Source organism: Octopus bimaculoides, chromosome 1 (assembly GCF_001194135.2).
Source record: "Octopus bimaculoides isolate UCB-OBI-ISO-001 chromosome 1, ASM119413v2, whole genome shotgun sequence".
NCBI lineage: Eukaryota > Metazoa > Mollusca > Cephalopoda > Octopoda > Octopodidae > Octopus > Octopus bimaculoides.
This window is the reverse complement of record NC_068981.1, coordinates 85,878,684-85,893,776: the sequence shown is the minus strand read 5'-3', so window position 1 is coordinate 85,893,776 and position 15,093 is coordinate 85,878,684. Positions and strand designations below refer to the sequence as shown.

At 37.1% G+C, this 15,093-nt stretch overlaps 1 protein-coding gene across 3 annotated transcripts in view; it reads right to left on the bottom strand.

Moving 5' to 3' along the window:
• The window catches only part of LOC106868575 (mitogen-activated protein kinase 14), a 97,709-nt gene that overhangs the window by 75,941 nt on the left and 6,675 nt on the right, over positions 1 to 15,093 (bottom strand). For all 3 annotated transcript variants that reach the window (XM_052967957.1, XM_052967955.1, XM_052967961.1), the window contains exon 3: positions 1,744 to 1,873. In XM_052967957.1, the coding sequence (XP_052823917.1) occupies positions 1,744 to 1,873 (130 nt within the window). The remainder of the gene's footprint in view (positions 1 to 1,743; positions 1,874 to 15,093) is intronic.

Sequence of the window (15,093 nt, the reverse complement as noted above, 5' to 3'; positions counted from 1 at the left end):
GTATGTATATATGTATGTGTACATGAGTGTGCATATGCATCTGTGTAGATGCATATGCATGTGTGCAGATGCAACACAGAATTTTGTCAGTGAACAGGTCGCGGTCTCAAAGTAACGAAAATATTTTGACAAATTAAAATTAAATGTTGAAGTGAATCTAATGGTTTTTGTGTGTTATTCTAAATGGCTTATAAACACCTTCCACGTTGCAATTGTTTTTGTTCCAGCACACGATCTCAAATCAGGTCACTTGCTATGCAAGTACCTCTCTCTCTCTCTCTCTCTCTCTCTCTCTCTCTCATATATATATATATATATATATATATATATATATCCTGTCATGTCAAGAATTTATAAACTTTTGAAGAACATGGAATTCTGTTTTGGAACTGGATCTCAAAGCACAGCAATCTTTGACTTTTTCTATCCAAAAGTGATTTTCAAACCAAAATTTACAAGCTATCATTTATAGCTTTGAGATCCCGTTCCAAGAAAGAAGTATATATATACAAATGATCGTTTTATGTCAAAAACAATTTAACATTTAACTTTTACTCAATACTTTTAAACAGAGTGCATAGTTATTAACTTTTAACAAGCCAGTGCCACTTTAAAAGCACTCAGCACACAGTGCAAAGGGGTTGGCATTTGGAAGGGCACTCAACCATAGAAACCAAACCAAATCAGACTGGAGTCAGGTGCAACTCCTCAGCTTGCCAGCTCTGGTCATATTGTCCAACCCATGCAAGAGTGGAAAATGGACGTTAAAGGATGATGAAGGAAAAGATAGACAGTAAAACTGAGAAAATACTATATTCAATTTCACTGTCAACCTTTTCCTTCACCTGGCAACTTTGTTGTTCAGAGTTGCTTTCTCAACTCTGACAACAGGTATTAAGATTGCATGCAGATAATAACCATGTACAGAAAATTAAAGTAGAGATACAAATGAGGATGCTTGAGCCAACAAGAGTCTCTATGTGGTCACTTGACCTGCAGAAGAAAACCACATCTCCCTCAAAAATCATATCCTATTATTTCAAAATAAAAGGATATGTTAAACAATATAGTTCCTGGTGTACAAATAGATGGAATGGACATAGTTGGAGTGCCTTTGATCATAGGCCTGCTAGATCAGGACTGACTTCACTTAAGGAAGAGACTAAAAAGGTTCAGTGAGCTCCACAGTATCAGATCTACTTTTACTCATTACATCTAGCAGTGACTTGCTCTTGTAAATAAAAACTATGCACTCTGTTAAAAAGTAGTGAGTATCCTGCAGTTTAATAAAAACAATTTACTTATGTCCCTTACACTCTTTACTATAGTCCTAGACTCTTTCTTTACAATATTATCACGCTAACAGGAGACGCAATGGCCCAGTGGTTAGGGCAGCGGACTCGCGGTTTCGATTCCCAGTGTTGTGAACCCTGCTGTACTCTTTCACCACAACCTTCTCTCACTCTTACTTCCTGTTTCTGTTGTACCTGTAATTCAAAGGGTCAGCCTTGTCACACTGTGTCACGGTGAATATCCCCGAGAACTACGTTATGTGTACATGTGTCTGTGGAGTGCTCAGCCACTTGCACGTTAATTTCACAAACAGGCTGTTCCGTTGATCGGATCGACTGGAACCCTCGACATCGTAAGCGACAGAGTGCCAACATATCATGCTAACAGTTCTGCCAGCTCGCTACCTTCTTTCACTTCTCATATTTACAAAAAAAAAAAAGTATAGCTTACATTTTCATGTGTCATGTAACGTAACATGCGAATTTCCCTATACGTTCTCTTGGCATGGATTGAAGTTAGGAATGGACGACTCAGTTTTTTTATAGCAACATCTTTCCCTGTGATTACATCGTATGCAGAGCTGTAAGAGAGAGAGAGAAAAAACAACTAATTAATACCATTAGAAAGGGAGGTAAGTAAACATTATTTGTACTATTTAAATGCTACTGGAAGCTAAAAACAATACAAATAACTGGATAGTAAATTGCACATGATTTTATGGAAATTCTCTGACGTAACACATTTAGATTAATTAACTTAGCAGATAATAAGTAATACAAAAACAAACTTGCAAACAATACCATAAGAGAAACATGACAGCGAAATGTTAATAGATAGTCTTAACTAAAACCAAATTTTTATAATTTCTTGCAGTGAATGTAAAACAATCTGAACTGCATACAAAGTATCTTATCTACTCTTTGAACCATTCATTACTAATTATGTTGCATCTCTGACAGCTCAGTACCTTTGTCAAGAACAAAGTACAACACAAGGAACAGAATATAATTCAATAACTTTCTTTACTCATTGAACTGCACTGCAATAATAATGATGTAACGGAAGACATCCAAAAAATTCAGCTAACCTAGGATAATTAAAGCAAGTCAGCTGAATTATTATTAAAATGATAAGAGAAAACAAAAAGCAGAAGGAGTCCATATAAAAAGGTAATTAACAGGTACAAATGTTAGACGTTTTCTGTTGATTCAAAACTTATCAAATATATATTCAACTTTACGATAAAAGTAAACAAACAAAGTTTGTTCTTTTTTAGAAGCATTGAGATGTATTGTAAGAACAGAAATAAATTTATTTCTCAAACGCATGATAAAGCTATAAATAGCATGATCAGGATAAATTATCCATTTATTGCAGAAAAATACGCTACTGGCCAGCCATTTGAATTTAACGTTAGCGTCTTATGAAGCTAAATTTATAAGTTCTAAAATTGCAGAAGAATTCGTTGCTGGACAGTTTAGTTTAATGGTAAAACACTTGACGTGTAATCACAGAGATGTGAGTTCAAGTCTCATGGCTGGCCAGTAGCGTATTTTTCTGCAATAAATGGATAATTTATTCTGATCACGCTATTTATAGCATTATCACGCATTTGAGAAAAAAATTTATTTCTGTTTTTATCAAATATATTTATGGCATAAATATAACTTTAGGGTTAAGGCAAACAAAACACCAATTGTCCTTTTAGTTTTTTGCAATATCCTCAATAAAACACAGCTGATCCATCTCACTGCTTTGCACATACAGAAGGTCCCAAATGGGGGGGGGGGGAAACTTCTCTGCAACTGATGTTACAATGAACACATCTTGAATGTAAAGTTACAACAGCTGAAAGTATGGAGGACATCCAGTTGTGAAAAACCTTAGCAAAAATTTTGTGCAAAGCAATGTAGTTGGAACTACTATTAAAAGTATCAATAGAACCAGCATAGCTCAGGCAGGTTTTTCAAGCATTAAGAGGTACTAGATGTGGAATGCAGTAGTCTTCAGATCACATCTAACATACACTAACATTGTAAAACAAATATCAAGCTGATGATGCAAAAACAGTTTTCACAATATTTGCCTTAATATAATATTATACAAGAATAAGTTCAATTATATAAGTATTACTTCAATATCTTCACAGGCTATCATTTTCATTTCTATTTACATCTATACATAATAAAGAGGGTCTTATGTCCTGATTTTCTTTTCAAACAAAACTAGTTCTCAAAATATATAATTTTTCTTTCCATGGTAAATGATCCCCATCCCAATCCTCAAAGAATGTTTTATTTCCCTATATTACTAATAAATATTTGACCACTCCTACAAAGTTCTCACAGGATAAGTAAAAAAAAAACAAAAAAAAACATTATATGATACATTAACAGTTGAAGTAGAGTAAATTACTGACTTTTCTTGTTTTAACTTTTAAATGCCCCTAGTAGAGCATCTTTTAAATATCTATCTAAAAATACAGACTGAAATGTTTTCTGCACAGTACAGAATATACCTACAAATAATAATAAAAGTATCATGTCAGAAAAATTACCACTTACAGCAGTTCACTGAATTTACTGCCAATCCTGACCTTGCTTATAACCTCTGGAATGAACTAGTTAATAATTAACCCACACCTAGCTTCTTCAATAACACCAAATGGAGGAGATTATGAAAGTCCTTCTCGTAGTTGAAAGTATGGATAGTCCGTACATAGCTCAAACTTTCTGGAACAGTTGTCTCAGCAAGAACATGGTTTGACACGCCACATCTTTGTACCAAATATAACTGCAGGGTTTCTGTTCCTTTTATTTTGTCTGTAACTTGTCATATTGACTTTCATGTATTCATTCAGTACTCTAATTGTTGTAAAACCTAAAGTCAACTCTGTCAAGTAGCCATATAGTTAAAGAAAGCTACCCGATTGTGTACCTAAGTTTGATGTGTTAATTTGTTTTTTTTTAAAAGACAGTAGGATGTAATCTGAAGGATATTTGGTTATTAATTCTAGCATATTATGTTCCCTTGATGGCTATTCAGTATCGTAGTAATGGATGATAATGCTATTATGGTAGCCATTACAGATAACTTATTACACAACCTAATTAACTATATAAGTAACTAGTATAACAGCAACTCCTCTTGTAAGTTACTGGAGGATAACAAATTAGTTGTCTTTACTGGTTTTCTTGCATCGATTCTATAGAAGTAACACAAAAGTGCTTTCGTATTTTCCCCCGCAGCACTGCCTACTTAAAAGACCACTTGTCAATTTTACTGTAGCACTACTATGTAGAGTGGTTAGTTGCTCCAGCTACTCTGAAGTACTTATTTGCAACTAGATGAACTGGGTTTTTTGAGAATATCTTGGCCACTAAAATATAATGTTGACGACAAAGACACAAAACACTAGCCTTTCAGATGGCTTTTCTGATAATCTATCAACTAAATACTAATTATCAATTCCTTAAATCTATAGAGTATATAGGATTGTATATTGTTAACATATTTCTCAAAAGCATTTGAAACATAAGTAAAATAGGTCAAGTAGGGATCAAAACTAGGTCGGGATTCCGAATCCAAGAACCTAACAGCCACAAACAAGATGCAGAATTAATTATTAACAAAGGATACTTCGAAGACAATGGTCAAGAAGTAAAAGCAATGTTTCCAGACCAAGTAATAATAAACCTTGCATTCTATCTGAAGATAAAGCACATCACTCAACTCAGCATGTGTGTAAGTGTCTATATACATGTATAACTTCACTATTGAATGATTGTTATCAAAATACTCCAGTAGGTTAAGAAAATTTCCACCTTTGGAAAAACAGATGTAAAAATTATTTTCTAAGTAAAATAGAAAACCCAGCTGCCTTTCGTATTTTAAGAATTATTATTATACAGGGTGGGTCAAAAGTCACAAAAGGGTTGCAATATTTAATAACCTATCTCTCTTTTTTTTTTTTTCTTTGAAAATTAATTTCTTTTATTTTAGACCTTAGAGATTAACTATAGAAAAGTTCACAACTGAACAGTGAACACAAATTGTGAAATTTTGCTCTCCAAGAGAATCAATGATTAAACGTTTAATTGGTCATTTTGAGGGACAGGGTTCAGAGCAGACTTCCATGAACTGGCAGACCCCACTCCATTAGGAATGAAGCCACCGTCAAGCATGTAAAGGAAAGTGCCGAAGAAGACCCAAGTACATCAATGCGAAATCAGTTTAGATAAAATATTCTGAAAACTTAAACTTTTTTCTGTTGGTGCAACAAGTGGAACCTACAATATGCAGTTAGATTCCAAGAATTAGCAAGAGAAGATCCCAAATTTATCCACAAGCTGATAGTGTCAGATGAAGCACATTTTCATTTGATTGGCTTCATTAACAAACAGGATTTCAGGTTCAAAAACTCCTAAGGCAATTCACCAAAGGGAATTGCATCCCCTTATGTGTATGGTTTGGTGTGGGGTTACATCAGAAGTGATCAGACCTTATTTTGTCGAAGACAACAATGGGGACCTTGTCATTGTTACGGGAGATGAATATTGGTTTATGACAGAAAATTTCATACTCCCAGCATGTTGAGATAAACCTAACATATGGTTACAATAGGACAGGGCTATAGTTCACACAGCAAGGACACAATCCAACTGGTCAAGCATATTTTTGAGAGAATAATTTCCTGTGGTTGCAACATATGCTGGCCATTGTGTTCTCCAGGAATGATGGCTCCTGACTACTTCCTATTGGGCCATCTCAAAGAAAAAAAAAATCAAGAGCCTAAGAATAATGTCCAGGCTGAAATCAGAGAACTGGAACCTGAAACATTAAGGGGTATCATGGAAAATGCTTTAGAAAGGGTACATTTGTGCAAAACAGACAATGGACGCCATTTACAAGATGCAATTTTTCTTATGTAGTGTAAATTTATTTTCTCTATCTACTTTACATCAGCACACCTGTTTTTGTCATCTTTCTTGTACCTCTCTCTCCTCCTCTCTCACTGGGTAACCATGTACCTCCTCTATAGCAAGACACCTATTTCTACCTCTCTATTTCTGTCACACTCTGACCTTTCATCACCTGATACTAGATCACCTCCTACAACACCCCCTCCATTATAACAAGACACTTGTTTCTGCCTCTCTGTCTCTATGTCACAGGTTAACCTTTCATCCTCTGACATGAGTTCCCCTCCTCAAAGTTCCTTGTCTTGTGAGTTACTTAGTGACCCATCCAGTGCTGGGGCCATGTAAAAAGCATTCAGTCCACACTGTAAAGTGGTTAGTATTTGGAAGGGCATCCAGCCATAAAAATTGTGCCAAATCTAACCTTGTCTGCGCTAGTGCCAAGTAAAAAGCACTGAGTCCACCCTGCAGAGTGGTTGGTGTAAGTAAGGGCATCCAGCTGTAAAAATCTTGTCAAAACAGACACAGTAGCCTAGGGTAGTTTTCTACCTGGCTGGTTCCTGTCAGGTCTACAAATGCCTAAGACTTACCATTTGTCACAGCAGTGCCCTTACAACTCCATCAAGGAGTCAAGGGTCTGAGTCAACGTAAGATACACACACACACATGTATATATTATACACACACACATATATATATCACCATCATTTAACGTCCGCTTTCCATGCTAGCATGGGTTGGACTAATATATATATATATATATATATATATATATATCGGTGACGCAGTAGGTAGCATGTCCATCGCATACTTAAGCATACTAGCAAACACACCTGTCCTTTGAACAGTTTAAGTTGCTTTGGTGGTATTTTTTTCATGAAATAATTGAACTACCAAGAAGGTTTATGAGTCACACAGCAATCTACATTTCCGATTAACCTAGGAACGGAAAATCAAATTGAAGGCCAGTTATTGTGGAGGTCGTTGCACTTTAATGATCATAGAACATACAAAGTTTGCAAGCGATGTAAAGTAGAGCTACTGAAGTGTTTTGGGAGTCAACAACGGTTAATGACTACAAAATGTAGTTGTTTTACATGAAAGTGAAATTTCTTGTCAGAAACAGCCACAATAAATGGAGTAATGAAATTGAAGGAAGACGTTGAAACTTCCCCTCTGCAAGTTTATTTTTTTCAACAGCAATGGGAGCTACTTTTTTTGGAGAGATAAGCGAACAAAAGCCCCTTTATTCTGTCTCCCCACATAACTTGTGCATAAACTAACAGTGAATGCTGCATAAAGTTAAAATGATATGGAGCTTTCTGAAAGATATGTATAGCTTTCACTAGTGGAAGCAAAACTCTTATTTAAAGGTTGATTGATATGTGATTGTTTAAAGAAGGCTAGAACGACAATACTAAAACGTATTTGAAACAATAGACAATAGTCGAAATATCATAATGGATGAGTAAATAAAAATCCTTAAAGTGAAACAACGCATTGGTATTTGAAGAAAGGTATCAACAAATAGGAGAGAGAGAAGGGAACACTACCTTTCAAGTAATTCATAATAGGTAAAGGTAAGTTTGCCAAAGTTGAATGCAGTTTAAATATGGAGATTAAGATTGTTTGGTATTGGATATTCATCACAAACAGTGTTCCTAGTCAATTTAATCATCGTGGCAGGTGGACAGTGGAAATAAAGAGACTAGACCCTTTCACTTTTATAAAAGATTAAAAAAGTATGGAAGACCCTACATGCAGAAAACTATGTCCATTTACGCAGGAGTTCTGGGCAAAATGTTATAGTACATGACCATCCTTGGGAGATAAGTAATGTGTGTGTAAAGTTTGATGAAAATCGGTTGAGAACTGTGGAAATGTATGTGTTAGTCATTATACACACACATACTGTGATTTATATATACTAGATATATTGTGTGTAGAGTTAAATATACAACTACTACTGTATGAGTAGGAGCTCCACATAGATTATCATTATCCCTTCACCAATGTAAAGCCTACTTAGGAACTAAATATTTATACAGGTATTTCTCTTAATTCCTACTATAAATATCATCATCATCATCATTTAATGTCCATCTTCCATGCTGGCATGTGTTAAAAGGTTTGACAGGAGCCAGCGAGGTAGAAGACTACACCAGGCTACTGTGTCTGTTTTGACATGGTTTTTACAGCTGGTTGCCCTTCCTAACCCCAACCACCCCGCAGAGTGCAATGAGTGCGTTTTATGTGGCACCAGTACAGGCGAGGTCACAATCATTTTAATGTCTACATTTCCAGACAAGAGTATGTCAAGGTAGAATTTTCTAAGGCTTGATGCCCTTTCTGTCAAATTCCCAAGTGAAATAATCTAACAGGCCAGCTTGGCTTACATGGAGAACTGGCAACAAATGACATTGAAACCTGCATTCTGTTTACAAAGGTCATACAACTTGTCAAGATATGTCAAGAACCTACGACATGCTTTCATAGTGGACAGTAAGCAAATGAGATCACTCATGAAACCATTGTTTACAATCAGAAAGCAACAAGAGAAATACAAAATCACTCACACAAAAACACATGTACACATAAAACAAGTTTTCTTCAATTTCCATCAACCAAATGCACTCATAAGGCTTTGGTTGGCCCAGGGATATTGCAGAAGATACTTGCCCAAAGTGCTTAGTGGGACAGATCTTGAAACCACATGGTTGGGCAGCAAACAGCATTTAATCCGGCCACATCCTGCCCAAATATTCAACCTGCTCTATGTTAAAGCAGACCAGATCAAACTTCTCACACATAACCTACAATGTCATTCTAAAAATATACAAACACACCATTGGAATCTTGAAGCTACAAGATAATATGTGATTAATTCAAAACAGTGTGAATAAATAAGCAATACATCTGACAAAGAAATCTGAATGCTAAAGGCTTAATTACACAGCCATACCTCATTGTAAGAAAACACAACTAATCAGACCAATCCCACTTTTTTCCTGCTAACAGGAAAATAATAAAACCTCTAAGATGAAAATTCTTGCTAGAAGTTATTACATTATTTTAGTTTGTACATTTTAGCCCCTCTGAAGTTGGTTAAATGAGTACCACTCATGTACTGAATTAATAAAATCCATTCCACTTCTTCCCGAGGTATATTTGGCCTTGGCCTTTTGTTAAAAATCAGTCTAGTCTGTAAGATAATGAAACAGCTGGACACAATGTCCTACTTTATTCAGTAGATATATTCCTTTGTGTTCTGAGTTCAACTCTCACCAGGGTTGACTTTGACATCTGCAGTAGAGAAAATAAGTACCAACTGTGTATAATAAATGCATTTCCTTTACAATTTGTTGTTTTGTGTCAATGTGGGAAATAATTCTTTTGTAGTTTAACTCAATATGTAATTTCCATCAACATCATCAACTGCATTTTATGTCTCCTTTTCCATGGTGATGAATTTTCTCAGTTTTACAGCAGGATTCCTATGCTGTCACCAACCTATTTTATATTTCTTACAATGCACAGGGATATGGTATAACTTTTCTAAAACGAGGATACACATGATATGTACACATTTATATATATAACCTAAAGCATAATATATAAGAGGATACTAGTATATAGGATATAGATTATAAATATATAACATGTTATACATGGAAACAGGTATGGGTTGACAAGAAGAAGGGGATCCAGTCATAGAAAATCCACCTCGAAAAATTCTGTCTAACTTATGTGAGCATGAAAAAGTAGATGTTAATAACAAATAAATATAGGAAGAGGCTGAGGACTGAATCTTGGTGGACCCCTACCTCTACCCAGAATTCTTCACTGTACTCATTGCCAACCCTCACCTTACTGACAGCGTCCCTGCACATGGCTTGCACAGCTCTCACTAACCATTCATCTATCCCTAGTTTCCTCATTGACCACCAGAAAAGGGATCGGGGGACCCTGTCAAAGGCTTTCTCCATGTTAATGAAAGCCAGATACAGAGGTTTATCTTTGGCTAGGTATTTCTCCTGCAGCTGAAGGTCACAGAGAGGGTCATAGCCCAACTAATTAGGAAGAGATTCAGTTTATATGAGATGCAGTTTGGGTTCGTTAGAGGGAAAAGCACCACTGATGCTATATTTTTGGTAAGACAGCTGCAGGAGAAATACCTAGCCAAAGATAAACCTCTGTATTTGGCTTTTGTTGACATGGAGAAAGCCTTTGACAGGGTCCCCCGATCCTTTATCTGGTGGTCAATGAGGAAACTTGGGATAGATGAATGGTTAGTGAGAGCTGAGCAAGCCATGTACAGGGACACTGTCAGTAAGGTGAGGGTTGGCAACGAGGACAGTGAAGAATTCCAGGTAGAGGTAGGGGTTCACCAAGGATCCGTCCTCAGCCCCCTCGTATTTATCATAGTCCTCCAGGCAATAACAGAGAAATTCAAGACAGGATGCCCCTGGGAGCTTCTCTATGCTGACGACCTTGCTCTAATTGCTGAGTCACTATCAGAATTAGAGGAGAAGTTTCAGGTGTGGAAGCAAGGATTAGAATCGAAGGGCCTTAGAGTCAACCTAGCTAAAACCAAAGTCCTAATAAGTAGTAAGGCAGACAAACCACAAATCCCTTCAGCTAGATGGACCTGCTCGATCTGTAGAAAAGGCGTAGGTAGAAACTCTATAAGATGTACCCAGTGTAAGCTATGGACACATAAGAGGTGCAGCAATATCAAAGGAAGGCTAAGTGGAAAGGTAGTTTTTGTATGTGGCAGATGCTCAGGAGCAATAAAAACTGAAAATGTGCAGAGAACAACTTCTGCCACATTCCAGGGAGAAAAACTAGAAGTAGTTGATAGCTTCCGTTACCTAGGTGACCAAGTCAGTAGCAGTGGAGGGTGCACTGAAAGTGTAGCTGCTAGAATAAGAATAGCCTGGGCAAAGTTCAGAGAGCTCTTACCTCTGCTGGTGACAAAGGGCTTCTAGCTCAGAGTAAAAGGTAGACTGTAAGATGCATGTGTACAAACAGCCATGCTACATGGCAGTGAAACATGGGCCGTGACTGCTGAGGACATGTGTAAGCTTGTAAAGAATGAAGCCTGTATGCTCCGCTGGATGTGTAATGTCAGTGTGCATACTCGACAGAGTGTAAGTACCTTGAGAGAAAAGTTAGACCTAAGAAGCATCAGATGAGGTGTGCAAGAAAGACGACTGCGCTGGTATGGTCATGTGGCAAGAATGGATGAGGATAGCTGTGTGAAAAAGTGCCACACCCTAGCGGTTGAGGGAACTTGTGGAAGAGGTAGGTGAAGCACAACCTTCGAACATTAGGCTTCACCGAAGCAATGACTAGTGACCAAGACCTTTGGAAATATGCAGTGCATGAGAAGACCCAGCAAGCCAAGTGAGACCATAACCCGTGGCCTATGCCATGGGTGTAACCAGCCCACTTATGCATACCTTCCTTCATTGGACACAAAACTCTGCTTGCGAAGACCTGTTGAGGCAAGTGAAATCGAAATCGAATCAAATTAGATGACTGGCACCCGTGCCAGTGGAGCGCTAATAGCACCATCCAAGCAGGATCGTTGCCAGAGCAGCTGTCTGGCTTCTGTGCTGGTGGCACATAAAAAGCACCATTCGAGTGTGATCATTACCAGTGTCGCCTTACAGCCAATTGTGCCAGTGGCACTTGAAAAAGCATTCAAGCGAGGTCATTGCCAGTGCCACTGGACTGGCTCCTGTGCAGCTGACACGTAAAAAACACCATTTGAGCATGGCCGTTGCCAGTACTGCCTGACTGGCCCTCATGCCAGTAGCATGTAAAAGCACCCATTTTGGAATTGGTCAGCTGAGTTGTAGTAGAAGACACTTGCCCAAGGTGCCACACATTGGGACCAGAACCATGTGGTAGGAAAGCAAACAGGGCTTAACAGAGCTTAGCTTGGAAAGATTTCTTTTTTGCACCTGCAGTGCATAGACAGTAAAGATACCCAAAGCTGATTCAAGGGATGTTTTGGGGATTAATCTGAGATCTGACTTTCAATCAGCATATAAAAGAATTGACAGATCTATTTTAGACTCACCAAGGAAAATGTGTGTATGTGAACATGCACAAATGCTGATATTTCATGGCTTGGCATTATAACCCATTGCTCTACACTTTTAAAGACCTGTGGACTAACAAATCCCTTCCGTGAAAAACAGGTAAGAGTTGGTAACACCTTAAATAAGTCCCCATCTAACATAGACAAAGAAATATTGAAGAAAATAATGAATACTTTTTTCAAATGCAATGACATGAATTAAGTAGATTTTGAGACTTCCAAAAATAACATCAGATAGAGCTAGTAAAGATCTTTTATGACTGCAATGAAGTTCATTACAATACTGCTTCTTCTCATTAACTGCAGATTGCTGGTAATAGGAGATTAAAACAAAACATGCCAATAGTCTAATTGTCTTAATTGAAATAAAAACAAGATATCACTTTAAGTCATGTAATTAAGGCGAATGATAAAATTGATCTCGGAATAATTGATAAGTAATGTATCGATCACAACACTATATATATATATATATATATATATATATATATATATATATATACATATATTCCTCAAACAAGAATATCAGCCCACACCATTAACTTGACAGACATTGCTGCATCCAAATTCAGAGAACTTCCTCAACAAACTGAGGATACTGAAATGAAGTAGAGGTCATTCAGCAGTTTCTTCTTCAGTGTTCAATGGTGAGGACAAAAGTAGCTCGATGTTGCACCATGATGCAGGAGAACTCTTGTCATAACAAGGAAGTTAAAGGTGTTGTTTATCAGCCCCCGCCCCTGCCCATCCACCCACCACCACCAAAAAAAGGTAGTGAGCTTGGCTTGAAAACAAGTCTTCCTCTATGTAAAGACAATAAAGACATCCAAAGCTAAGTCACAAGATTTGGAGGTTAAGGTGGAATCTGACTTTCAGGCAACAAATAAGGTATTCTGGCAGACGATCTGCCAGCTACGTAAGCCCCCTCCATACAAGACATTAGGAAGTCATTGTATTTCTTCCCTCTGTTGAAAAGTGCATCTTCAGGAGATGAAGAGAATTCTTTGCCCAGCTCCAATATCAGATCATAACACTTTCAGGTGTACACAAAGTGCATTTGAAGCCAAAGACTACCCTCACAAATGTTGAAGTCATAAGAGTAATTAAAGCAATCAAAAGTGAGATGGATACTGGGGAGAATGCAATTTGGCCAGAGATGTTAAGAGAGAATGTATTCTCTGGCTTACCCATGTATGCCAAGTAGCCTGGCCTTCTGGAGATGCATCAAATCAATGGCAATTAAGAGTGATAATCACAATTTTTAAAAAGGAAAACATGAGTGCTTTAATAATAGAGGAAGCTCCTTGTTAAGCCTCCCCAGTGAAGTCTACACTAGGTGTCTGGAAAAGCGATGTAGGGACACTGACAAGTGCAAGTTAGCTGACAAGCAGCATAGCTTTCATCCTCAACAAAGTGCGGGTGACCAAATATTCACACTATACGGATTTAACAGCAACATCAAAAGGCAGGAGACATGGGAGTAGGCTGTGAGTAAGATAGTAGGAAAACAGTCAAGCCTTGGGGATCTCTCTTGGTATCCAGTAGGAACATTTGTTGATGGCTGCTTCTAATAAGACCCTCTGGGGAGTGCATCCGAGAGTTCCCTTCCTATGAGCTTTGCAGATGAATGGATAGAATATTATCAAGCAAGTGAAAGAGCAAGTACTGGACATGTAGAGAGATGTAACAACAAATGCACTCTTTTACCTCCATGCTCATTAGTGCTCTTGGAGATTATGACTTCAAAAGAAACTAGTAGACTGGTTTAGCAATAGTTAAGAAAAGCTAAGAACTAGATAAACTTTGTTCTGAACAGGAAGAGACAGAAAATAGTTATAAACACAAAACATATTTCTAGAAGGAATCTCCTAATGTTAATTAAAGATATGTGTGATAAGGTTTAATGTAGTAAAAGGAGGAAAAACATGGAATCAAAGAAAGGAGAGTATGGAAAGAGATAAGGTCAGCTTACACTTAACTTTAGCAAATGTTCACATGGACTAAGTAAACAGAGAACTTATAGAGTACAGAAGATAGATGGATGTGGCCACCACAAAAACTATTAACTGAAATACTAAAAATACCATGATAGATCAGATCACTTCTTTAGTTGACTGCATTGTACAGAAGATATGATCTCTGATGACTATCAGAGCAGACACTCATCACCAAATGGGAAATTAATAACAGCCTATAATGAGAGAATAATATGCGAGAGTTGTTCAATAGATGCGAATGTTAAAATTAGGGATACAGTTGCAAGGCTGTGGAGTCAGTACACAAAATCTTCAGTTCCTAAAGTTATGGAATCACTGAACTTTAACTCCTTTACTTGTTATTTAACTAATCATATATTTCTTATATTACTAGAAATCATACACAACATACACAGACAATGTGGAATCAACAGGCTACATTTTAGCATGCTAACCAGGTTCAAGTCTGGATTTAAAAAGCAATAGCTCTGTAGTTGTGGTTTCATTAGATTATTTGTTAAAAAAAGTTACAAACAATTAAAGATAAGACAAAACTTAAGTTAAAAGATGTTTTTTATCAAAAGGCTAATAAAGTAAAAGGATATAAAAACAAACCATAAAAATACTGTAAAAGAAAATCAGGAATATCTTTGTTTGCCAGTTCTAAAATCTGAAGTTCGCCAAAATCAAAAAACTAAAAAAACTGAACATTTAAAGCAACTTGACGGACACGAAACTCGGTTTGCAAAGACCTGTTGGAGCAAGCGAAAGCGAAATCGTGATGGCATTGTGCCTA